The sequence below is a fragment of the Saccostrea cucullata genome, unplaced genomic scaffold, assembly GCF_032062105.1.
Source record: "Saccostrea cucullata isolate Sc308-1 unplaced genomic scaffold, CSIRO_AGI_Scuc_v1 ctg3096, whole genome shotgun sequence".
Lineage (NCBI taxonomy): Eukaryota > Metazoa > Mollusca > Bivalvia > Ostreida > Ostreidae > Saccostrea > Saccostrea cuccullata.
Window position 1 is genome coordinate 14,223 of NW_026933868.1, and position 27,556 is coordinate 41,778.

The 27,556-nt window shown below is 33.5% G+C and overlaps 1 protein-coding gene across 1 annotated transcript; it reads right to left on the bottom strand.

Annotated features, from left to right (window-relative positions):
- Window positions 1-1,659: 1,659 nt before the first annotated feature.
- Window positions 1,660-27,395, bottom strand: LOC134239518 (E3 ubiquitin-protein ligase MIB2-like). The gene is made up of 19 exons (XM_062721692.1): window positions 27,279-27,395; window positions 21,630-21,843; window positions 21,006-21,177; window positions 19,129-19,235; window positions 14,857-15,063; window positions 14,465-14,592; window positions 14,205-14,315; window positions 13,904-14,008; window positions 9,359-9,548; window positions 8,547-8,692; window positions 8,295-8,443; window positions 7,832-7,988; window positions 7,300-7,460; window positions 6,923-7,049; window positions 5,725-5,827; window positions 5,016-5,092; window positions 3,697-3,848; window positions 2,299-2,541; window positions 1,660-2,157 (listed from the first exon to the last, which is right to left on the bottom strand). The coding sequence occupies exons 1-19, from the start codon at window positions 27,285-27,287 to the stop codon at window positions 1,734-1,736; spliced, it is 2,982 nt and encodes a 993-aa protein (XP_062577676.1). The 5' UTR covers window positions 27,288-27,395; the 3' UTR covers window positions 1,660-1,733.
- Window positions 27,396-27,556: the final 161 nt, after the last annotated feature.

Here is a 27,556-nt window from a genome sequence, read left to right on the forward strand (position 1 = left end):
GCATATAAAACCGAGTTTGTTAAGTTTGTTCATAGTGTGTATGATAAAGATTTTTATTGAAAAACAGCAAACAAGTTTTTTTTTTTTTGTTTTTTGAGGGGTTGTGCCTGTGATTGTATTCTGTTTATGTATAAACGATGCAGTTGATTTGTATTGTATACTTTAAAGACCGAAGACAAATACATGTACATGTATACGGAAACTATGACTGCCTTTGATGTTGTGTTATGAGTGGGCAGTAGCCCCCGAATTTTACGCCCATGGCCTCATTGCTGGTGTCTCCATGTCCCCCTTGTTCAAAACATTTCTGATGATAATTATCAACTAAACATCAATGGCATTAAAACTACAGCCATTTTTGATTCATAACTAACTCGTTATATCGAGTTAATTAACTCGTTATAACGAGTTAATTAACTCCTTATTACTAGTAAATTAATTCGTTATAACGAGATAATTAATTCGTTATAACAAGATAATTAACTCGTTATAACAAGATAACTAAGTCGTTATAACGAGATAACTAAGTCGATATAACGAGATAACTAACTCGAAATAACGAGATAACTAAGTCGTCATAACGAGATAACTAACTCGTTATAACGAGATAACTAAGTCGTTATAACGAGATAACTAAGTCGTTATAACGAGATAACTAACTCGTTATAAGGAGATAATTAACTCGTTATAACGAGATATCTAATTCGTTATAACGAGTTAATTAACTTGTTATAACGAGAAAACTAAGTCGTCATACTAACTCGTTATAAAGAGATAAGTAATTCGTAATAACGAGATAAAACTAAGTCGTTATAACGAGATAATTAACTCGTTATAACGCGATAATTAACTCGTTATAACGAGATACTATCTCGTTATAACGAGATAACTAAGTCGTTATAACGAGATAATTAACTCGTTATAACGAGTTAAATATTTTTTTATCTTTTCAGAAATAAGCCTATCCGGCTTTCGTATAAAATGAATAAGTTTCACCGGGTAGTTTTTAATTTTTTATTCGAAGTTGCACAAAAATGGAATTTAAAGTGAAAAATATTTGTATAGAATAATAAGGATGCTTTCAGAAGGGTAGAATTTCAAACACCAAAAAAGTATTTTAATTGATGCATATTCTTAAATTTAATATTTGCATCATTTGCAATGAAATTAGGTTAAAAAATATATACCAAATACTCTGCGGTATTCTTGATAAATATTCGTTCTGGTAAAAAAAAATAATGAAATTGAAATTCTAAATTGAATTTTGGGATTTTTTAAATTTTGTTAATACTAACACCACACAACTGAAATCTTTTGTAATAAGTTTTATTAAACTACACTACAGCAAGGAAAACAAGTACAAATTGCAGGAACATATAGTCATTACACTGTACCTTTTCAATGTGATTCTTCAAATTTTAAATTTATATTAATAAAACATTGAATGATTACTGTATGCACTACAAAGATTAAAAAATTCACACGTTTTTATGATAATAAAAATTCAAAACCAAACTGGAAAATAATAAAAATTTGTACGCATATTTTGAAATGTTGCCAGAACATGACCACGAAATCATCAATATTCACATTCTCTTATTTTATATTTTTTTGGGTATAGTTTTCATTTTATTCTTATATACAGATAATCACTGAGAGAAAATTGTTACGATATACAGGTTTTCAGACTATTTGTTGTATGTAAAGCTGTGATAAAAGTGTTCAATAAAATCTTATTTGTATTTGATCACATAGTGAGGATAATATTGATTCTTATCAAATACACAGACGATTCTTGGAGTATCCAGATTATCTACACATGAGTCATAAAGTTCTGAATCTTCTCTAGAAGGATCAACAGAAGGTGGTCTTTTATACGTTCCATTCCCAACGCACCATTTTCCACACAGAACTTTGGCTAGAAACATGTACTTGTACCTTTGTTCATCTGGTGTTGCATACAAATCAGAGTACTTGGCGTCCATGGCAAAATATACGCCTTGCCCTAATAGAGCCCCAACTCTATCACCTCCCAGACGAAAATCAAAGTTGTCTTTGCAGATGACATTTACTATCTTTGGTAGAGTGCCGTGAAAAAGGTCCCTCTCATTGGAACAACCAATACCTCCATGTTTACCTTCGAGATGTCTTCGCATGCTTAGAAAAAATAATAAAGGTGGGTACAAGAAATTTTTTTTATGCAATTCGTTCTTTTCTATACAGTTATAGTCTATAAATCTGAATTTAAACAAGAAGTCCTTAGAAAAATATTATGTATGGTATATATTAGTGACTTACAATTGATAGTGTGCCCAATACAGCATATTTTGAACTCTGTCTATTTGCAATATCGTAACTTGTCCTAATGTTTTCTTGAACTTCTGTGCAACCATTTCATACTCCTTCTGCATCATACCACCAGCATCCGGGGAGAGAGTAACTCTTTTGAAACTTTCTGATCCCATGTGCTCCCAGTTCAGAGGAATACCAATGCCTCTCTTTGTGGTGGCAAGTGTGGCGGTATTAACATTTTTAGATAATCTGATAAATTTTAAAAATAATCACGTAAAAAAAAATAATACCAGTCAGACATTTTTTCAAACTTATTTAATGCATTTATGGACAAACATCTTCAGTCCTTTTTGATCGATGTAGAATTTAGAATTTTTAAAATATATTCTCCTTCAGCAGTGGAGAACTCCTTTTAAAATATGTACTGAATTCACCTTTCTTTACGTTCAAGTGGTATTTTTGTTTTATTAATCTTCTTTTTGGTTTAATTTGATCAATTTTGATTTCATTTCATCACCTGTATATGATATTGATGTCTACCAAATTATTCAACACTCGAGACCATGCTTCAAGTACGAACAATTTCATAGCACAGAGCCTGACACATTTATTTTTTCATATTTGGGGAATATATTACAAAAAGACATTAATGATAACCTAACAACTAAATCTTCATATATAAATGTACAAACAACTTCAACTTCTATCGTAAACTTCTTAAACTCTTATAACCTGCATATGTTTTTTTATGTTTCCAAGTTGTTTCAATACACACAGAAATCTTAAGGGATTTTTCTGTTTACGACCGTGACAAGGGGCATACTAGTATGGCAGGTGTTAGCAGTTGTAAAGGGATGGTTATTCGTCCATGTTACCCTATCCCACCTAGTATGTTTTTTAAAGTCCGTTTTTGCTCTGTTCCTGATTTGTAACGTTTAAATAGTCTTTTGAGATTGAATGCTATTCGTTATCCTCATAATTCATTATCAAAAAATGTAGACTACTGATATATAAGTTGATATTACAGGGATTTCAATCTTCCCTTTTAAAGCTTATATTTCATAGATGCTGTTTATTCATTATTGTGGTCTTATGATAAGCAAAAACAGCCTTGGGTTGTAGTTTGAGTGACACGTTTTATGCCAATTTTTAGGCTTTTACTTTTCTTTTTTCTATTAAATTATATAATTTGACTAAGGGTTATTTCATCTACCTAATCTATACCCAAGGCTCTCAGCGAGTGTGACAGTTGTTAAGGAAGCTCATTGCTTCTAGGCGCTTGATTACTTGTATACAAGTCTACAAGTTACAGAAATGTGTTTGAAGCCTCGTTCCTAGATTTGTATTATTTACAGGTTTCTTTTAGATCTGTAATCGCTTTTTAAAACTTTTTTATATGCTTACTGAATCATAAACTGTTTAGTACTTTCATCAGCCAAATCCAGAGGGGATTTCTTCTCTTTGTTTTTAATGTGAATATCTGCCTTGGCTTCAAGTAAAGTACAAAAGATTTCTATACCAACGTTTTTTTCGTCTTCTTGTTTTGTTTCCAAAAGCTACAAAATAAATAAATAAGAAAACTTAAACACAGGAAAGTTCTTTCGTCATGGGCATCTTGAATATATACGTGTGAGATATGAATAAAGAAAATAAGGTGTAAACTCTCTAGGATAAGCTAATATACAATTGTTTCATCAACGTTGTCCAGAAAGACACGGCCTACTGAAAGTCATTGACCATCTTAAATTGGAGAAATTGCGTCACATAGATTTGATCTTTAATGAATATACTTTACAGAATTCAAAAATATTTAAACAGTTTATGCATTAACAAAAGTGATTCTTACGATCTAAATAATCACAGAGAGATGTATTATTAGTTGTCTACGTAAATTGTTTGTTTCAATATAGAATCGAAAGCTTATATTCCGTGTATCTTCAAATGAAATTTCGTTTCAACCAAAGTTAGGCTCTGCAGAAGCAATTTTTTTCTACTAAAAAAGGGCTTTACTATTGCTTCGTTGATTATAAGAAAAGCTTTCAATACCTATGTAGTGTTCTAGGTTACGGTTTACAAAGATTTGAGTTCCCACAAGGGACCAGATTTTGAAAAAGTTCATCTTGTTTTTTTTAGCAAGATTTGTGCTTCGAGTTCGTAAACATACTAAAAAAAACTACAATATTTTGAAACCGGGCAACTCCTTTGTATCCTTTTCATAGTTTTAGAATGTTTACAATCTAAGTCCTCAGATAATTCAGTCTAAAAACTGTTTATTAAGAGTTGAATGTTTGTATCGCAATTGTGAAAACGATTGACAAAACAGTCATATGTGGGTTTCCTTAATTAGGAACAACATTACTGTATAGGACTTGGTTATTTGTTGAATGATTAAATAATACACACAGTCGCATCTGTTCGTTGATCATAAGAGAGAGAGACTAAGTGGTTATTTTATATAAAAATTACATAATAATATACCATGTGAACTGAATTGCTGTTTATACAAACATTTGGTTGACAATTTGTGAATCCTTACAGTGGATCTTTGAAGACATTATAATTTAAGAATTCTTAGGCATACCACGATCAAACTTTTAAAACACCAAATACTTGATTTAATCAATGATCAAAATGTCAAAGTAAGAAGGGTTTAAATTTTTTAAAAAATTACCTCATAATACTTAATCTTAATCGCAATCTAAATAATTATCTACACTTCATACCATTGGAAAATAGTTCTTTATTTGAGCTATATGTAAAGCTGTGTTACCATAACTGTCCTGTGCATTAACATCACAACCTGCAAAATTCAAAATATTCAAAATCAATACAAAAATATTCTCAAGACGAAGCCATATTACATAATGGCAAAAGTCGGTAATCTACTTTATCATCCCATACCCCTACATAAAGATCCCTCCCTGCTCAAAGGCCGTAAGTGCCGAGCATAGGCCTAAATTTGCAGCCCTTCACCGGCAATGGTGACGTCTCCATATCAGTGAAATATTCTGGAGAGGGACGTTAAACAGTATACAATCAATCAATCATTGATAAACCATATACCTCGGTATCAAAAATTCTCGGGGATCCTTTTCATCTTTTAAATCATTGAACTTATTTCGGTTACTTAATTTTTGTATTTATTGACTATCATTGACAATGCAAATCAAGAGTTTCATTGTCATAAAAATAATGTAGAACATATGGATTTGTATTGTTAAGGTAACATATATCTCACGTATGTACAGAAAAGGAGTTAATCGCTTTTGACAACCTATGAGTATGTAACTTTAAATTGTGTAAAAAACATCAATGTTTTAAACATCTTGTTTATATATCAATAGATATCATTTCAATACATACTATACCGGATTTCAGTCTACATCTCATTTCTTCAGTAAAAGTTTGACAATAACTATAGTCGTTACTCACTAGCTGCTATTAGAACCTCCGCTGTTCTTTTATGACCTTGTGCTACACTGATCATTAAAGGTGTTCTTTCATCTTTATCTCTGGCATTCACATCACATTGACCCTAAGAAAGATGATTTGTAGTGAAAAGAAAGCACAAGTCAAATGATCGACTTGCTCAAGGATTTTCGTTTAACAAATAACTTAATAACTAACTGACAGAACTTAAAGACACAAGACGTCAGGATATACAACTAATAAAAACTTAAAATGTTTTGTTACAATATCGTAGTTTATGACATTTCAGTTTACAAACTGGTTAAAAGAAAGAGTTTAAAATTATTTATTATTGATAGTTTTGGAAAAATTATGAAGCAATTTTTCTCAGTGACATATGAGTAAATGTGTTTAGTATTTTACTCAAAGCCTTCTTGACAAATTGTTTAATTCTTAAGAACAACTAAAAATATTTAAGGCAAGTTTTAGAAATGCTTTGACTTGTTTGTTTGAATAACATATATGCATCTAGTCTGAATATGAAAGTTGTCAGCAAATACAATTTATAATTGAATCATATGCTGCTTGCCGTTTTATATACTAATTGCTAGGCCAATTGACGGCAGATTTTCCCGTTATTTCCAATCATGACAAGGAGCACATGGTGGGTGTGGCCGGTCGGCAAGGGATACCTACTCCTGCATGGCACCTGATTCCACCTGTGAAATTTTGGAGGTCCGTGTTTACGACCTTGAACTTTGACCTTTTGACCTCAAAATCAATAGGAGGTCTACTTTAGGCCACAGGAAGTTGTTATGTAAAATTTCATTGCAAAAGCTCAAAGGATTCTCGAGATATCGCGCGAAAACAAAAGTGCTAAAACAGACAGAATCTGTTGATTTATGACCTTAACCTTTGGACCTCAAAATCAAAATCGGACAGACAGACAGACCCAAATTAATATCTCCCACTTTCATTGAAAGCGGGGACAATAAAAATACTAGTATTAGTTTGTAATTTATGAACTTTTACTCGTATCAAAGACTTTATAACAGTATCAGCACTAATTTATTGTCAACACTCGTATTTAAAGATCTTTGAAAAGTAGAACTCAATTTTTTGTCACATGGAGATATTGCGACCAGTCAGGGAATTACTCTATCAACATCATGCCATATGACCGACATTTACATCTGCAAAGGTTACGAATGTGTATACTCACTTTTTGAATTAGAGTACTGGTTATCTCAACGTAACCATTAACAGCCGCAATATGAAGAGCTGTGAAATCCTCGTTCATCTTGTCGTTAACAATCTTGGTATTTTTGTTCAAGATAATATCTACAGCCCTAAGAAAAAATATAATTAAAATTTTATTCTTGATTGCCGTATTAACAACCACACCCAAACCGAAACCAATAAAATTAAAAATCATTCTTTATTCTATTACTAGTAATTTATAAACAGTAGTTCAAAGTTAAATTTGATATACAAGTAGTGTCTGATGATTGTAAAAACTCATTTTTTGTATGGATAAACCATAAAATTTTCAAAAGATTATTTTTCTATTTCAACTGTATAAATGACTTAATTACGAACACTCTTGAATTATTCACAACAGCCCATTGTAGAACGTTGAAATCGTTTGCATTTGTTTCCTTGAAATTGGCGTGTGGACTTCCAAGAACATGTTTTAAAATGTCAGACTGGTCACCTTTCTGACTTATTGCATCATGCATTGCCGTGTCTCCATCACTATCCTAAAGAATAAAGATTTATATTCCTCGATATATTTGATGTATTAGAACATCGATACTGTCATTATATAGTAATTTTGTAGTTGTAATAAGTTTTCAAGCAAAATTTATGTATTTGGTAAGCTACACAAGTCAACTTTATTTTCAAAAAAGCTATTCGTGTTCTTGATGAAAAAGGAATACAGACTATTGGTGCTATATTTTTCCTCATAGATTTCAACAGAGAATAATTAAATTGGGACCTGTAACTAGAATCTGAAGACAAAATGTTCCAATTTCATGTTGTTTCACAAGCATATTCACTGTCACTGCTAAACTAGATGGACCATATATTTCAGTTTAGTGCTGTTGTTCTCACAGTTGATTTGACCTACCTTAAGGGAGGGGTTGGCTTTGTGCGCCAGGAGTACTTTGACACACTCCTGACTGTACTGACCAACTGATATATGTAGAGGTGTGTGTTTCTTCTCGTTGACAACATTTACTTTGGCACCTTTCTTCAAGAGTTCTTTCATTGGTTCAGCTTCATTTCTGACACCAGTTATTTGATTAGTTTATCATCAAAAGCCAGAACACGTTATAAATCGTTAACTCATGAAAATGAATATCTATTTTTGTACTTCTAAGAAAAAATTTATTCCCTCTCATTGTTTTAAATAGGGATGGTAATATAATGTGTTCAGAGATTCAGCAAATTATATAAAGTTCGAACTCTGTTTTCCTGATTCTATCTTAATACTACTTGGAATACGTCTGTTCAACTGAAGAGTATTGAAGCATGTATTGACACTTTCAAAACACAGTATTTTACCTATCATTTAAAAGATCACTTATTACCCAAAAGCACTGTAATGTAGTGGGCTGTCACCCTCCGCGTCTTTTAGATTAGGATCAGCCTTACTGTCCAGTAGGAACTTTACAGCATCCATATGACCTTCATAACATGCAACCTGTAGAGCAGTTCTTCCATCATGTGTTTTATCCACCTAATAAAGAACGTAAATGCCTATTTAGACGACCAATTATACCAACAAATAATATATTTGCTGAGATTACCCATTTATCATTTTGTTTCTGTAATCTACTTACCACATTTGGGTGCTTCTTGATAATATCTTTCAAAGTTTGAAGGTCATTTGCACCAGCAGACTGTACAAAGCCAGCAGTGCTCATAGTGTGGTCTGCCTGTTCCCGTTTTAAATCTTCAAACATTCTAGCTATAGATTCTGCCATATCTGTATCACAACAAACGTTCTAGCTAGAGGTTTTGTCATATCTTTATTGCAACAAACATTTTATAGCTACATATTCTGTCATATCTGTATCACAAGAAATATGCAAGTTACTGATTCTATCACATCTTTATCCGGCTAGCACTTTATCCCAACAAACATTCTATAGCTAGAGACTTCCGTTTCTTTATCACAACAGATTCTACCATATCTTTACCGCAGCAAATATTCTGGCTATTTATTCTGCCATATAATTATGACAAGAAAGGGACAATTATACATAAATTTTATATTTAATAACTACATGTAGTTTTAAATATACTAGTTTTCAATGGGAAAAAGGCCATTCTCGTGTATGTGTAACTCATATTGTCAAGAACAGTTTAAAATTTTAATATAAAAATCTTTATCAATAAAGCTCTGATATTAAATATGAAATTTTAATTAAAATTGTTATTTAAAGGGCTCTGATTTTATTGCTTATTTAAGAAAGATTTCCACAGGAAATATAAAATTATAAATTTTGTTAGTTCATTCTTAAAATTTACTTAGATAGCATTAGTCATTTTAAAATCATGTAGAAGTGTCAAACTGCGACATAAAATGTTTTTCTAACGTGGGAAAAAAATAGTACGTCATTCAATAATAATTTACAATTTCTACTCTTACCTCTCTGTATGGTTTTGGTTTCCGATTCACTGTGTTTTTTGGCTGGAATAGAGGGTAATTCATTTGCTTCGTCTTGGTTCTGTAGCGGCATAATACAAACCGGACTGAAAACCCACGTTCCATCTCGAAATCTCACATGCATATCTCCATCAATTTCTATATTTACAATACGACCATTTGCTCCAAGAACCTGGAGTATGAATACTATACATTACTTTTCCATTTAGGTTTATGTATTTAAGTACTTAAATTATTAAAGCAATTGCATTTTTGCTTTCGTTTCATTTGTGTGACAAAATTTCATTTGTTACATCCATACATATACATTGTAAAATTATAAATACCTATTTTATCATTTAAACAATTGCATTTTTGCTTTTGATTTATTATACCCCCCACTTGAAAAGCGGGAGGGTATATAGTAATCGGTATGTCCCTCCATCTGTACGCCCGTCTGTCTGTTACTCTTTGGCGTACCCATCTCTTATCCGCAACTCCTCTTATACCGGTATACCACAAGATGAAATTTATTGAAACTTTCACAGAATCTTTATTACATATTGCCATTGTGCACATCCTATTTTACTTTTTGACCCGACACGTATTTAGGGTTTTCCAGCCACAGCAAAACATGGACTTTCTCAGTATAACAATATGTGAGATGGGGGTATCATTTAGTAAGCTCATTGCTCACAATACCTCTTGTTTCTGTTACAATAGTTCATTTGGTATTAAATGATAAGGCTAACTTTTTTTCAGTGCCAACTACTTTCAGTACCAATTCTAATACTTCATTTTCGGTACATCACTAAAAGTGGGGGGGGGGGGGCAACCAGGTTTTCAATTAACATTTCCTATAGTATAAGTAAGGTTGGGAAAAAAAGTGGGGGGGCAAGCCCCCCCCCCTGTTGCTACGCCCCTGCATCACCTGTAAAACTTTTCAGATCGTATCTGAGAACTAAAGGCCGGGAAGGAGGAATTTGAAGAGTTAGATTTATCGTCCTTGAATTCAGTATCTTCAAAATTTTATCCAGAAGTTCGACAAGAAAATGGTGAAAAGTATAAAGAGAAATGTTTCATAGCTAAACGACACGTTCTAAACAGATTTCTTCAGACAACTACTAATGGTCTAGATATTTTGAATGTACATGAATTGAAAGAATCAAAGAGAGTTTCTGAAACGTGAAGGCAGAGGGGGATTTGAACACTACCCGGCGATTGAATCTGGTGATCTTCGTAAAATGCTGGAATATTTTGACATAAATGACAATACAGTGTATTAAGCTTCTAGAAAAGGTTTTTGTGGACCGTATGATTTATTTTGGGCGACGCGGGCTTGAAAACATGAGAGATTTAAAGGTGGGAGATTTTGCAGCAACCAGGGACGGCAGAGAAAATGTTTACATCTACATGGTCAAGGACGAGCTGACAAAGAATCATCAAAATGACAGAAACACAGCTGAAGGAAGAATGTATGCTAAACCAGGTAATAATTCTAATTAATATTTTAATATTTATAATGAGTATACTGTTTATAATGAGTATTCTCACAAATCTGGAAGAAAACAAAGTCATATTAATTTATGCCCATCTCATATTCCAGATGATCATATGTTCCTAGTGAAAACCTTAATGCTTCACAAAAAATAGGAACCCCAAATGTGCAGCAATTTTTAAACGCCCAAAGAAAATTTTGAAGGATGCTAGCTATTTGGTACACTAAAGTTCCTTTAGACCACAATACTTTGGGTGGTTTGATGGCCAAAATCAGTGAAAAAGCGAACCTATCAAGGAGTCTCCTCCTAAAGTAATGGTAATGTAATGCATTACTTTAAGAAAATAGAGTAATGGTAATGGTAATTTAATGCCCAAATTGTTGAAGTAATGATAATGTAATGCATTACTTTACAATGTAATTCGCCCCAAGTCTGCAAGGAGATACACAAACCATACCTTACGTGCAACAGCAGTTAACATTTTGGATAAGGCACATTTTCCATTCAGGCATATAATGGCCATAACAGGACACAAGGCGGAATCCAGCCTTAAAACTTATTCAGGTGACTTTTATAGTGTTACTCTATTACGTGACAATGTCTGAGATCGGATGATAAAAATCACAAAAATATTTAATGTAATACGTGTATCATATAAATTTTCAAATATATTTTATTAATCATCGGGATCTACTGACTCAACAAACAAAAAAAAAACTGATGTCAGATACCATAAGTACTATATTTTCCTTAGAGAAAAATGAGATCGAGATCAAAAGTGAGCTTATCTAAGTTTTATGGCCCCCAGGCCTGGAATTTATGTCTGAAGACTTTGATGATGAATTATTTGACCAGATTCTTTCAAGTTTAAATTCAGAAAGCTTCTCCCGACAGATTTGTTAATTAAGGAAAATGAGTATGAAAAGTCTCATGATCAAATTAATGGTAGTAAATCAGTCCAGAACATTACTTGTACATCTAATTCAATGCCATATTAATGGCTTTACCAAACATAACCGATTTCGGACAAATTACCATTAACAACAATGTTACCGATACTACATTGTGAAAAAGAAAAAAAAATAGTATTCAGTGAACTGTTCTTTTATTAATGTCTTCTGAGCTGGTCTTTTAGTAATGTTGAGTTTAAATATAACATATGTGATATGTTTACAACTGTTTACATTTGTTGAAGAAATTAAATTTGTGAAAACTGTTGTCAAATTCGTTATCATTTAACAAAGCAGTTATTGACTTTTGATGAGGTCTACTCGTGACTATACGGACCTCGTCAGGTATTAGTTGACCAGATTCTTTCCAGTATAAATTCAGTCCTGAGCTTCTCCCGACAGATTTGTTTATCAATAATGAAAATGAGTGTGAAAAGATCAAATAAATCAAATCAAGCTAGATAGCTTCACGTTAAAGCCCTACGGGTTACTGTGATGTAACAATACAGATACAGAACGAAAGTGTTGTAAAATTCCTGATCCTTTAATAAAACGGTTATTGACTTCTGAATTCGGTCTACTCGTATTTATACGGACCTGGTCCGAAGACCATAAACAGAACAGACTTAGGTCAAAATTTCAAATTAATATAACTTTCGAAATAATTTTGATAACAAAACCATAATTTTACCATATGTTTAGACTGGAATATTCTATAAACCTATATTTTTTTTATTATTGTAAGTATTATGAATCACAACCTATTAAAAATCAGAATTTTAACTGAAGTTTATTCTCAGTTTATGGTCTTGGGGCCTGGTCAGGTATTGGTTCATTAATTAATCATCAGGAGCTACTGACTCAACAAACAAAAAACTGATGTCAGATACCATAAGTAAAGTCTTAGCGCTGAGATCCTATTCACAAAAGTCGGCTTCGCCTCGGTCAATATGAATATTTTTCTGATGAATAACAAACCTACGGAAGCCCGTTGGTGCCACGTATGAAAAATATTTTATCTGGCGGCCGCCACTTATTATTTGGCGGCCGCCACATATATATCTGGCGGCCGCTACTTATTATTTGGCGGCCGCCACATATATATCTGGCGGCCGCTACTTATTAATTGGCGGCCGCCACTTATATATCTGGCGGCCGCCAAATAATTTATATGGCGGCCGCCACATAAATTATTTTGCAAAAGGTGAGTGTTATTGGGTTAGGAAGATGGATGTTGACACAACCTCTGCTTATTGTTAAAAAAGTAAATGATAAAAAACGAATTCTGAAATTTTGGAAAACCATTCTTGGAAATCCAAAAAGCAAAACTTTATTCAATTTTTAACCAATCATAGCTTACAGCAAACACCATGATTTATGTCCGTGACCCCTGATGAGGCTTCTTAATAATCGAAACACTCTACAAATACTTGCATAATTCAAATCAAATATTAATCTGCTCTATGCAAAAACATATCTACTAGAAGTGTGGATTGGAGTGTTGGTTCTTAATAAATCTCTTACAAGTTTGGTTAATTGATGTTGCTATTATAATTTTTACACTGAATCCACCTCTTTAACCACACATTAAAACATGCACGCGCGTCAGGAAGCCAGGTGTTATCTGGCAGCCGTCATATACATTATGTAGCAGCCGCAAAATATTATGTAGCGGCCGCCAGATATATAGGTGGCGGCCGCCGGATAAATATTTGGTGTCCGCCAAATAATAAGTGGCGGCCGCCAGAAAAATATGTGGCGGCCGCCAGATGTTATATAGCGGCCGCCATAAAAATTATGTGGCGGCCGCCATATATTAAGTGTCGGCCGCCAGATATATAAGTGGCGGCCGCCAAATAATAAGTGGCGACCGCCACATAATTATCTGGCGGTCTCCAAATAATAAGTGGCGGCCGCCAGATAAAATATATTTCGTACGTGGCACCAACGGGCTTCCGTACAAACCACATTCAACACCAAAAGAATCCATAATTGTATATTATTGTTCAAATACCGGGTATAATCGTTATTTCACAAGATATGTATGACAATAAAACTGTTAAAGAATACAATATTCAGTACTAATCCTAGCTACTTGCCGGTTTCATGTCATCGTTCCAGCCCCCATGCCCGTCCTGCAAGTCTCTGACAGCATTATAATCAGAGAGGACTGTTACAGCTTCTCCTTGTGAAAATGTGTGGATCTGATCATAGAAAATATGGCTGAAAAACCTATTCCTTGAAGAATATTTCAAAGGAAAAATAAGAAGATGATGGAGCATTACATTACTTTATCTAAAAAGAGTGGGAAAATATCAAAGTTGATTCTTGGACTGCAATTGCAGAATCATAATTTCTATTTATTATGTATTAATTATGTGCTTGGTATCATGTACAAACCCTGGTCAATGCTGCTCTGTTCATGGTCCAGATTCTGCTATCGACATACTGTACTCGACATGTCTTCCCTCCAAACAAAGTCTGTACAATGGTGCCTAGTTCCCCAATGCACTAAAAATGCATAAATATCTGCATTTTGTGAATCATAATATTTTGTAATGAGGTTCATGGAAATTGAATATGCAGGAATAAAATAACACATTAACATTTTTTTCAGTTTAATTTTCTAATTGTATTTATTTTTTATTGTTAATATAAACCTTTTCCATTTCATCCTCCCATTCACCATACATTGGATTATCCTGTAATTTCTTAAAATCTTTCATTGTCAAGTTCACTCTAACTTTGTCTCCAGGTTTAAGGAGAATAATTCCAGGTTTGTTTATATCTTAAGAAAAAAGAACCAGTCACATAAACTAAGACTTGAATGAGAGAACTCTGAATTGGGTCAATCACTTTCCAAAATGTACCACAACATAATGCTACGAATTACTGAAGATATGTAATAGTAATCCAAGGTTTCAAAAAAGTTATATATATTTTTTAAGTATAAGAAACATTTCCTAAAAACAAGAGAAACTCTCTGGCAATTTAGTAGCTGACATGTCATTCAAATAAATGAATCTGAGATTATATAATTATTATACCCTACCAACAACAGGGATGTGTTCTGGGTAATATTTCCCTCCGCTTCCAACCTCCTTTGACCTTTTGTAGATGACGTCGACGCACCCCTCGCCCCCTACCCGGTAATCACTCAGTAACGTGTCGTGCCTCCACAACACCTTTACCCCTCCACGGTGGTACTTGTCATCCCACGTCACCACCTGTTGTATTTTACCCACTTTACCCTCACCACCTGTTAGATAAACGTTATTATTTTCTTTTTTCACTTTTTCAAAAAGAGGCAAATATGGTTCATATTTATTTTAAAGGTAAACCGGTAGGTATTGAAGTAAAATATCTTTGTATTCAACTGCAAAACAATAAAGTGTTTCTGTTTCGGAAACAGTTGAAAAAAGATTGGATATAAAAATATATTACTGTCTTAAAAAGTAATACCCAAAGGAAAGTAATTGCCCCTCAATATTCTCTCCATCATAATTAACAATATGAATTTGTATCAATTTGAGCATAAAATGCTTGATTATTTGGGCAATGAATCTCTTATTCCATATACGGAATCATACATTCTGTCTGGGTTTTGAAAACAACAGGGCGGAAATGAAAAATAGCATACCCTTATTGCACTGCTTTATAAATAGATTAATAATATTCAAAGGAAGAATTGACTATTGAGAAATTAAGAAGATGAATGTAGAAAATGGTTGTTATTTTAAATAATTATCAATTGCCAACAAGGTACATGAAAACATTAATTTGAAATTCTTATTGCACATCTATAGGGTCTCTAAAAAATACATGCATTTGCCACTGTGTACATTTAAAGATTTCATGAAAAGGATAACCTCTTTAGTCCCCGTTAATAAAAACTAACATTTATAAAATATTTTTTCTTATACTAGTATTTCGAGCTTTCTGCTTTCTCTCCTCCTTTTTAAACATCTTTCTTGAAAGGATTATGGAAAATGCTCTTGATGATCACAAAGCAGACCTGGGGTCAATTACTTTGAAATGTAATTCATTACATTACCATTACTTTGGAATTTTTATCATTACAATTACAATTACCATTACTCACATTAAGTAAAGTAATTAATAAATTACAATTACTTTGTTAAAGTAATGAATTACATTACACATTACATTTTATTAGAGAAAAACACAAAACGTATCTCCACACAATTTATACCTATTTTATAATTTCACACTTTTTGCTCGATAATATGTTTTCCCTCAGATCTATAAATCAGAGAGGTATTGGGATTTTGGATTCATGAATCATGTTCATGTAGTTTACCAATCCAATCTACATTGACGAAGAAAGTGGATCAGAACACTTTCAATGTTATGGTTTTGTTTAATATCTGATGTTAGTTTCTCTATTGTTTTTGTTTTTTTAATACCCGGTACTAGATGATTTATTGAACATTTCCTACTAGATGTTTTATGTAAACTAATATTTAATTAACAGATAATGCTATAAATGTATAAGGAGTATTAAAAACTTAATGAATTAATTAGCACTTCTAATTAGCTTAATATGTATAATCAATGAAACCATAAATTAAACACAACCAAAAGTGATAATTACAAGTACTTGGATACAAGAAGGATTTAAATTCTGAGGCCTTAATAAGCTACCGAAAAGTGAATGATGGTCAATATATCAGTCTATATTTATATTTGGCCTTAGTTTCTCTACAATAAATCATACTGATCTTGTATCATGTTTACCAGGTCCATTTTACCAGATTGAAAAGGGGAAAAAAGTAGAAAAATATAATTTGTATCTTAATTTAACTAAATCTCACTATACCTGTATTTATATCACTTTTTTGTATCTTTCTTTAAAACCTGATGATTTCTTAAATATTTTTCTCTGGTTCTCTTCAATTGATTTTACAATTGTCTTAATTGTCAAGATTTCTATTAAAAGAATTATTTAGTTTGTCTATAAATTACCATTTAATAATATAAAAAATATTGTAGGATATAGGATTTTAATTTTAAGACTCTAACATTAAAAATAATAGTAACTTCTCAGTGATATTTATTTGTTTCAGATTAAAAAAATAAAAAGAGTCTAATATATAAAATGTAATTGAAATGTAATTGAAAAGTAATTGGTCATTACAGACATTTTTTAAAAGTAATGCATTACATTACAATTACTTGTAATTGAAAGATGGATCCATTACACCCCATTACTTTGAAAAAATGTAATGATTACAATGCATTACCATTACACATTACCATTACCCCAGGTCTGTCACAAAGGCACATTCTCCATCGGAAGAAAAACGTCACAAACCTACAATTCACTGATGACATGCATTGCAGAGAAAGTGGCTGAGCTAACCAGCTTGGTGAATCGCCTTGACCAAGTAGTCTCTGCATATGGCATGGAGATAAGTGCAAAAAAAAGCTTATGAACAAAAGCGCTCAAGACGTCATCTCAAAGGTCAAGATCAGGGGAATATTTCTGAATCATATAAGACTTGGTAAATGTTCAATCAAGCCTTTTTCGTTACTCCTCACTAAGATATTGACAGAAGTGAAGGAAAAACTTCAGGAGTACTGTGTACAACAATATATTCACGATGTGGTGTAAATCAGATGTGGATACTCAAAAATTCAAATTGGACAATTTGAAATCACAATATTTTACCAAAATCAACAGCTTAAAAACTTACGACTTCTCAACTTAATATACAACCATTCCCTACGATAAATTAAAGTACGGGCTTTTTGATATCATTGACAGCTGCTTTTTCCGATAAATGGAATTCGTAAATTTACTTACCTGGTCATTGGTCATTTGCAAAATTATTTTGATAAAACACATTCTGATTGCACACACAAGTGCTTTAAGAGATGCTTGAGTTTCTGATTGACAATATCTTTGTGGTTTTTGGTGACCAGGTATTCCAACATTCTATTGGAAATCCCATGGGTACCAATTGCGCTCCGTTTTTAGCGGATCTATTTTAATATTTATATGAAGCAGAATTTGTGCGATATTTTATGCGTGAAAAGAAGAAAACACTTGCTGTGGCCTTCAACTCGACATTTAGATATATCGACGACGTATTGTCAATTAAAAATGGTAATTTCCTTTCCTTCGTCGATACGATATATCCTGGTGAGATTGAGATAAAAGATATCACAAAGTCTGACATATCTGTTTCATACTTGGATATTTTACTTGAAAAAACGTAAAGGGTAGTCTAACAACGAAGCTATATGATATACTTATGCAGTAATATACCTTCATCACCTGCATACGGAGTGTATATATCTCAGTTGATTCGATACACAAGAGCTTGCTCTCCGTATGAAAAATTTCTAAAACGAGGCATATTATTGAAAATCAGCCTTTTTTAAAAGTTATCATTTCATATGTTCCTATGGTCAGCAAATACAATTTATCATGGAGTCAAATGCTGACTGACGTTTTTCGTGCTTATTATTAGTCCATTATTTAAATTAAATTAAACTGAATTGATGACGGATTTTTTTTGTTATTTTTTGATCATGACAAGGAGCACACTGCAGATGTGACCGGTCATCAGGGGATGCTTAATCCTCCATACCACCAGATCTCACCTCTGATGTTTCGGAGGTCCGTGTTTGCTTTGCTCTTATTTTGTTTTGTTTCATGGACTTTGAGATTGAATACTGTTCGTTATCTCCATATCCTTCTTGTAAGCATTGATACATGTAACGCTCCTGGTGTTGGTTCTGGGACGAAACAGGAATTATAGCAAGGATTGCACAAACAACTATAGCATTTGCGAAATTACAAACCATCTGACGAGACATAGAAATCACTCTGCAATCAAAGATCCAGCTAATGTGCTCCCTTGCTATGTCGGTCTTCCTATATACCTGTGAAACCAGGACTCTCACTGATCAGAGCTAGAGAAGAGTATTGTGAGTAACGAGATGAGATGCTATAGGAAAATATTAGGCCCCATTACACTACATGTTACCAATTAATAGGTAACAGGAAAGTCACAGAAACTTTAGGACCTCATGATTTACATTCCGAGGGAACGAATTGTCTAAACTGAGAGAATTAATTGCAATCCGAGATAACGGATTGTGTAATTTGAGGGAACGAATTAGTAATTCGTTATAACAGATTGTCAATCCGAGAGAACGGATTGTATAAATCGAGATCTCGGTTTACTTTTATACTTTTTGAGAATCATCATGTCCCATTATGGCTTTTGTATTTTAGAGACACGCATTTGTGTGCGAGTATTACTTTTTGAGACAGTGTCTAGTTTTGTATTACCGTCATCATTTTCCCATTTCCAGTGTGGTCCTCTTATCACCTCGGCCTCTGGAAATAGTCCATAAGCCTCTAAACTTTTACTACTGATCCTAGGAGGCACGGGGAAGCTGTTCAATTATCAGATAAAAACATCTTTATATCAATGCGAAATACATTAAAATGTTTGCGCTTACTTTTGCTTATTACAAACAGCTATAACAACAGTATTTTCAGTTCTCTTACAAAATGCTAGTCCGACATTTTCCGGGCTTTTTTAATCAATTTTGATATTTCAAAAGTTTTAATGTTCAAGGAAAACGTTGAACCGACGCTTTTACGAAAACTTGAAATCCAAACCTCCAATCGGGTTGATTTTAACTTGCAAACCGAATTAAATGTCAAACTTAAAAGTTATCAATTTTACTTTGAGTACATGTCAACATAATCTCTATTGTTCATTCATAAAATATACAATCCGATGAACACAATTTATCAGTCTGTCGAGAGCCCATAAAATCTCGGAAGTCTGGTTTTCTTTTCAAACTATATTGTTAAGAACTAGATGTATTGTGCTATTGATTATTTCTGATTTCGGCATTTATTGCGGTTCACAAGTAGGCTATCGAAAATCTATTCAGGTTGGGAACGGCGAAATTTCCAGTTTTCGTTATGGCGCCAAATCTTACGTTTCCTGGTACGTGAAATATCAAAATCGTGAAAAAGCCAAGAAAATGTAAGATATTTCGTACTAACAAAATGTAAAGTTAATTATGAATATTACTAGTATTTTCACTCTTTATTGTCTACGGATTTTCCGGCTGTCTGATTATGACGATGGGACCGATCAGCAGGGGATACTTGCTCCTCCGTTGCACATGATCCTATCTCTGTTTTTTTATAGGTAAGTTTACTTTCAATGTCACTCTATAAATAAGTCATGGGACTGAATGAGCCTTAGAATGTTATATATGATCTAGTAAAACAATTTTATGTCAAAAACGTTTATGGTTAACACTAATTCTTACTTTAACTTCAAGAGGACCAGATACAGCAATATACAGCTTGATGAAGAGGTAACTGTTCTTTTAAATAAGTATTACATAACGAATAGTCCATCGAAAGAAAATAAAATGAAAGAAAAAAGAAACACGGAGCTCAAAAACAACAGAGTTAGAATCAGATGCCATGAAGTAATAAGCATAACCTGTCGACCGGTAACTCCAACATGGATTTCTCTTTCCAAACTTGATAGTACATGTATTATTGCTTTACTAACAGCGTGACAGTTTGCTTGATAGGGCGTGCAAAAATTTTACATGCTGATTATCATTTTACTCATCGATTGGATCTTTGAATTCAATGGAATCAATAATACTTTGCATATAAAACACGGAACCCAGCAATACCACTGACAATACTGACCAATCGCGTTGAATAAACAACACTTACACGTGAACGAAAAAAGCAAGTTTTACTTCCTATAATTAATAATAATAGAAGCAAAGTAGCCTTACTAAGTCCATTCTTTAAATTTCTTATACGTATTTAAAAACTCATCCGGTCAAATCACAGCAAATATATCACATGCTTTTTTGAGGACAGAAAATGGGCTTTGACTGACCACGTGTTGCTGCTGAATACAAATGCCGTACTGATAAACAATCGTTCAATGTGATTGGCCAGTATTATCAGGGTATTGTTGTATTCCGAGTTTCATATGCAAATTAGTATTGATTTCATTGATCCAATCGATGAGTAAAATGATAACCAGCACACAAAATTTTAGCATGGCCCATCAAGCAAACTGTCAAGCTGTTTGTAAAATGATGATAAAATTAATAAAGAAAAGAAATCATTTTGGCTGCATTTGATATATTCGAAGCCATAAAGCTACTTACGCGCCGGAGTTCTGCGTATCAATCCGAACAAACCCATGTTTTGTGTCGTGCTTGTCATCCATGTAACAAAGGTTACAAAGGTCTAAATCCTCACAATCTGTGCACATCCATCTAATTCCTTTTACTGGTGTGTCATTACAAGCATTACAGACGATATGATCGTGAACGATGCCTGATAAAAATGATAATACTATAAAAAAATGCCAGATATTGCAAAACTTTATAATTAGCTGAAGACACCTGATAAAAATTACTTCCTCTATCTCCTTTGTGAGAAGTGAAGTATATAAACCCTTCGCATTATTTAAATCTGATTGATTTTACATGTAGCTGGTCGCTGTGGAATGTTGTAATACGTGCTTTGTTCTTTTTCAAAAAAAAATGTTCACTTGTATTTAAATGAGCATGTATTTGTGTTTACTAGCATTTCACCTTGTAACACAATGATCTGAATGTTGAAATTGATATCAAATATCTTAGTATATATTTTCCCAACTTAGTAGAGGCAAACAAAAGTAATTTTAATTGCGCCTGAGTATACAACAATTACAAAGATGTCTGCTCAGGGAGAAAATCTGTGAAGAAAAATTTTTAAAAAGTATAAAAGTCAGAGTGCTCACATACCAACAGGAGCCGTGTCGAACACTCTCAGGTCGTACTTTCCATCGTGCCCCGCCCTGTACCGGAGCTCCCGCCCAGAGTCCCAGATCACGGTCACCGTACTGTCGTTGGTTCCAGACTTGGGGACAAATATTATAGTCCCCAGGAAGCCTTCTCCATTATCCTGCTTTTTGGAGGCCCAGTCCGGACCCCTGACGACTCGTGTTCCGGGTTTTATCTGAGATATAAGATTTTTCAATATTTGTGATATGGTAAAAAAAAATGTGCATATGAAAAAAGATTTTTCTTCCGAGTAAAGATTTCTTTTTAAATGTACATGTAGATAAAACTCAAGGGTTAACATTTTTTTAAATATATGAAAGTTTTTCTTTTCAACCAGGGTGAAATTTTAAATTCTTAAACCTTATTTATATATATAAATTCCACATCTAGAGGACATATATGAATTGGTTTAAGAGTTAAGAAACTCAATTTATTATAAATCATATCAGAGGGTCACTTTGACCTGATGATAAATTTATCCCTTGACCTGATGATAAATTAAAACTTTGGCCTGATGATAAATTTATCATTTGATCTGATGATAAATTTATCCTTTGACCCATTTGACTTGATGATGAATTTATCATTTGACCTTGTGATAGAGTTATCATCAGGTCAAAGAGACACTCTGATATATGAAATTGTAAGAAGATACCTTGAAAACAGGTTTTTGAAGAAAAAGTTACCTTTTGACTATAACCTCATTACAAGGTGAAGATTGAAATTACAAAACCTTAAATATTGCACTTCTACAGGATACTGGGGTATTTGCTACATTCAAAAAGAAGAATTGGCCACTCTTGAAACTTTAAAGGAATTAAATTCAGACAATTAAGAATAATGCCTTATCACAAAAGTTTAAAATCCAAAAATCGTTTTGGGAAATTTGAATTTTAAACATGGAAGGTAAAAATCTAATAAATTATGATTCTAAAACCTATTTGGAAATTTGAAATTTTAGATTTTTAAACTAAAATATTAAAATTCAATATACGAAAACAGGTTGATTTTTTTTTAAATTGGGTATTTGAACTAATATGTTAACATTCTAAAACTCAAAATCATTTTAGAAATTTGAATTCTTAAGTGTTACACGGACCATCAGATAGTCTATGTTTTGTTATCGCAAATTATTGTTTTTCAGAAATTCAGTGTTAAGTATAGTTTACGGTTCTGAAACATAGATTTAAGGAATAACTGTCTTTTTTTCGATTTCATGATCAATCGATTGACTTGAGTGATAATTTGCAAAAACGCCTTCTGAAACAATCTAACCATTCCTTATATTTATTTGCTCTTGATTCCGCCAATCCACGTGCTACAAGCCTCACTTCTGCCTCTCTATTTGTCCCACCGCGCGCGTGACCGCTAATACTTACGGTAGATTGCCAGTGATCTGAGAACCGACAAGATCCCAATTAAACAAATATAGACTGTGTCCGAAGGGGATAAAGACAAATTCCGTGCAATCTCTAGAGAATCAGCAATTAGTAAAGAACCTTGACTCATTTTACATTTGTTGTCTCATCTTCGCTAGCCAAGGGTTTTCGGTCCGCAACGCTCCCCATAAATTATTTAAGGAATCACTGTCTTGTTTTGAGAGTATGCAGATTATCCCATGTTTCCCACTATTGTTGATGCCCTGGCATACTCTCAAAACTAGACAGCGATTCCTTATATTTCCATTTCATTGTGAAGTAAAATTGTAGACTTAGACATTAAAAATGTAGACTAATCGAATATATTTCCATTTCTAATTTTTTTTTTCTCTGTGATAACTCTTTGTAAGTTTTGGGAGTATATTTTTGATAATTCTGCCGGCGTGTAAATTAGGCAGGGCGATAGGTAAAATTGGCATGGAAGCCCTCGTGTACAGTTAATTCTCGATAAACCGCCACCTTTTGTAACTTAGAAATCATGGCGGTATAACGAATTTGGCGATGATTTGAATTTCCCATCTTTTAGGAAACAAGAAATAGAGTTACCGTTGTTAGAAATACCATAAAACGTTTCTGTTCTTATAATTACATGTACATGTATATAAAACATATTTCTAAATCTTAAAATACTTCAAGTAATTTTTTATGTACAATTTTTTTTAAACAAAATATGCAGTTATGAAATAAAGACAAGTACATGTGCATCTATGTACATGTAAATCGGCACGTCTGATATTGAAAAAAAAAAAAACTTGCTGGGTCGATCTTCGTGATATATTGCTGACAGTACGTAAAATGGATTCTTGAATAAATTTATTTTTTATGTATATTGTTAGTGAAACGTTCACAATTTATACCGTTTATTAATTTTTAAGCAAACTTTGCATTGTTTAAAGCAGAGATCATCAAAATAATATCGTATTCGGCATACTTTCACAACTACTGCTTTCGTGGCGAAGCTGTGACTAAATGATTTTTTAACAAAACAACAGAACAAAATCATTGCAACAGTTCATATTAAAATTATTTGTTCATTTAATTCTAATTTTATTATTTAATTGCGTGTACCTTGTCTGGCTTTGCATGCTTTACAACAGGGATAGCGTCAACCAATTAGCCGCGCTTCACTGACCGCACGCACCTGTGGCGGTATATCGAGATAATTGACACTTAAAAATGGACGTTTGTTTTGAAAACAGGGTGGCGGATGGCGGTATGCGAATTTGGCGTTGTAAAGAGAATTTTATATAGCAGGAAAAACGTTCTTGGGAAATCATGGCGGTATTGCGAAAATGGCGATGAATCGAATGGCGATAATTCGAGAATTGACTGTAATTTAAATCGATTAGTCTACATTCTTAATGTCTAAGTCTACAATTTTACTCCACAATGAAATGGAAATATAAGGAATCACTGTCTAGTTTTGAGAGTATGCCAGGGCATCAACAATAGTGGGAAACATGGGATAATCTGCATAACGGGCTTCGCCAGTTATGCAAATTATCCCAGGCTTCGCCCGTTATGCAAATTATCCCATGTTTCCAACTATTGTTGATGCCCTGGCATACTCTCAAAACTAGACAGTGATTCCTTAATAAATTACACGAGGGCTTCCATGCCAATTTCAATAGTCCTCGCATACTGACGTCAAACACAAAGGCAGCCGCACGAGATTTACATGCATATTTGGCTTCCTTAGCGTCAGACAGAGAGACAGGTGCGCACGAGATTTGCATGCATATTAGGCCTCCTTAGCTGCTGACCTATCGACCTGCCTAATTTACACGCCGGCAGAATTATCAAAAATATACTCCCAAAGTTATCACAGAGAAAAAAATTAGAAATGGAAATATTTATACATATATACATATATTTATGGGGAGCGATGCAAACCGAGCAGACGTTGTTGTCTATGACAGTGAAATCTAGTTACAGTACGTACCTGATTTTTTTCTGATAATAAAGGGGAAGGTGGTGCACGTTTTTTTTCAAAGAAAGTGACTCTCATCCTCAAATCACTTGACTCGACACTAATCTAGTGTTTCGGCGGTGTGAGAACAGCTGACCAGCAATTTCTCGTTGTGTGGTCGCAGAAGTTCATTCTTCAATGTGAATTCTGAGATGTCCATAAACTTGTGCTCAAGTTATGCATGCACAATAAATGATTAAAATTATAATCAATAAAAATGACTACATTTAAGTAAGTGCCTTTTTGAAATGTAATAGGCCTTCTTGAGATGTAAGGGTAATTTGCAGCATCAATTACTTTTTGTATATTTTATGGAGTAGATTTAATCTCTCCGTCCTCGTGTTATCTTGTGAGTACTTGCTGGTCAGCTGTGATGTAACAAGCTTATGGCTGCTGTTGATACGGCTTTTAGGGAAATTCTCAGTCTAAGCCAAGCCCACAACAGACCAAATTTATTTACTCAGATTTAATATATTTGAATTTGCAAATATATATAAAGAAATAATTGAATATGCGATGGGTTCTAAGTCAGGAACCCCATTTTGTATGCGATATTCGCTAATAAAATCGATGTATAAAATAATTAACATATCAGCATATTCAAAAAATATAAGGATTGCAATACAATCCTCCAAGAAAAACCTATTGTGTCATTAAACACATTAAAAATCTGAGTAATATGCTTCTCTCCTAACTAATTTAACAATCTGTTTAACAGATGTGCAAATAGGCTCCTGATGATGGCGGATTTGCAGCTAATTAATATACTATCAAAATCTTAAACCTCGTATATATCACACCGCCGAAACACTAGATTAGTGTCGAGTCAAGTGATTTGAGGTACGTGGCTGATGAGAGTCACATTCTTTGAAAGTATTATATACTCCCCGTCAATGAAAACGCAACACTCTAATTTTAGGGTGAAAAGTATACACGGGTTATAACTATACGTACCAAAAAAGGTAGGACATCTTTTACTTTGCCAAATCAGTTATTTAACGGTTGAATGAATTTCTTTCCTCTACCGGAAGTTGCTTTTTAGCCCTCTTAGCAGAAATCAAATTTTTGAATTTTTAACAAAATCTTTAACAATATTTTGGGTTTTCAAGGTTTTATAGCTGTTTATCATAAGTAATAAGCCCGGGAAAAAAATTCTTCTTTCTTTACCGGATGTGATGCCTATATTTCCTAAAAATGACTGATTTTCGTTGCTAATGGTGGAGATTCTCAAAATAAAGAAAAAAAGAGATGCAGATGCAAATGAACACTATTTAAACACTCTTCAGACTCATGTGTTTCAATAGCATAAATAACAGTTTCTTGACCGGAAGTCCAAGAGTTACTACACTACGCCAAGTTAGAGAAAATTCGACCGCTGTATCTGAACAACAGGCAATTAAACATGCCCAAGAATATTTATTTCGCTCAAATAAAGACATTAATAAACCTAAGACATGGTAGAAATCGGACTGCCTACATTAATGTTGTACATGGCGGACTCAGGCGCGGATCCAGGATTTGGAGTTAGGGGGGCGCCAAAATAGGCAAGGGGTCTTGGGGCCGCCTTGAGGCCCCCAGTGGGTCCAGCCCTGGTGGGGGCCCAGGGGGCGAAGCCCCCGGAAGCACCTGGATTCTAGAGATTTTGAAGGGTTAAAATGAGGTCTACCAAAGCCCTGGTGGGGGTCCAGGGGGCTTCGCCCCCGGAAGCTCCTGGATTCTAGAGATTTTGAAGGGTTAAAATGAGGTCTACCAAGTAGACATATTTGATTTACTCTAACTTTGACAATCTTAGGGGGGGCGCGCGCAGGGTGCGCCCCCCTTAAATCCGCCACTGGGACTAGCATGTTTTGATTAATTTGTCGGAAGGGGGGATGTTTTATTTCAATGTTATCTGTTCAGAGGGTTAAAAAAGCAACTTCCGGTAATGGTATAAAAAACCATTCAACCATTAAATAACTAATTTGGCAAAGTAAAAGATGTCCTAACTTGTTTGGTACATAGTTATATCCCGTATATAATTTTTCACCCTAAAAGTAGAGTGTTGCGTTTTCATTGACGGGGAGTATATATATGTTAAATCGAAAGTACATTTTTTCTAACCAGATGATTATTAGGTTGTTAAACTTTTTGTCAAAGATTTAAGAATAAGAAATATTATTAAGTGGTTAATTCATTTATCTGAAAATATGAAATGATTCTTACCGATGCCATCCTTGCTTACTTTCTCTTTTGGTAGGCATACCTGCAAAGTATAGTATGTTATGTCGGGACTAGGTCGTTTCCTCCATGCATGATTGCACAAATTCGACCGTCACCCCCCTTTTCGTATATCTTGATAAATAACCTTGATTTTTCGCCTATTATCAATTTAGATTATATCTTTTTCATATTCATCACATTAGAGACTGAAGGGTATTATGTAAAATTCTACACTTGCTTATATTTTAATAACCCTCCACGTCTTATTTGAGTTCAACTTT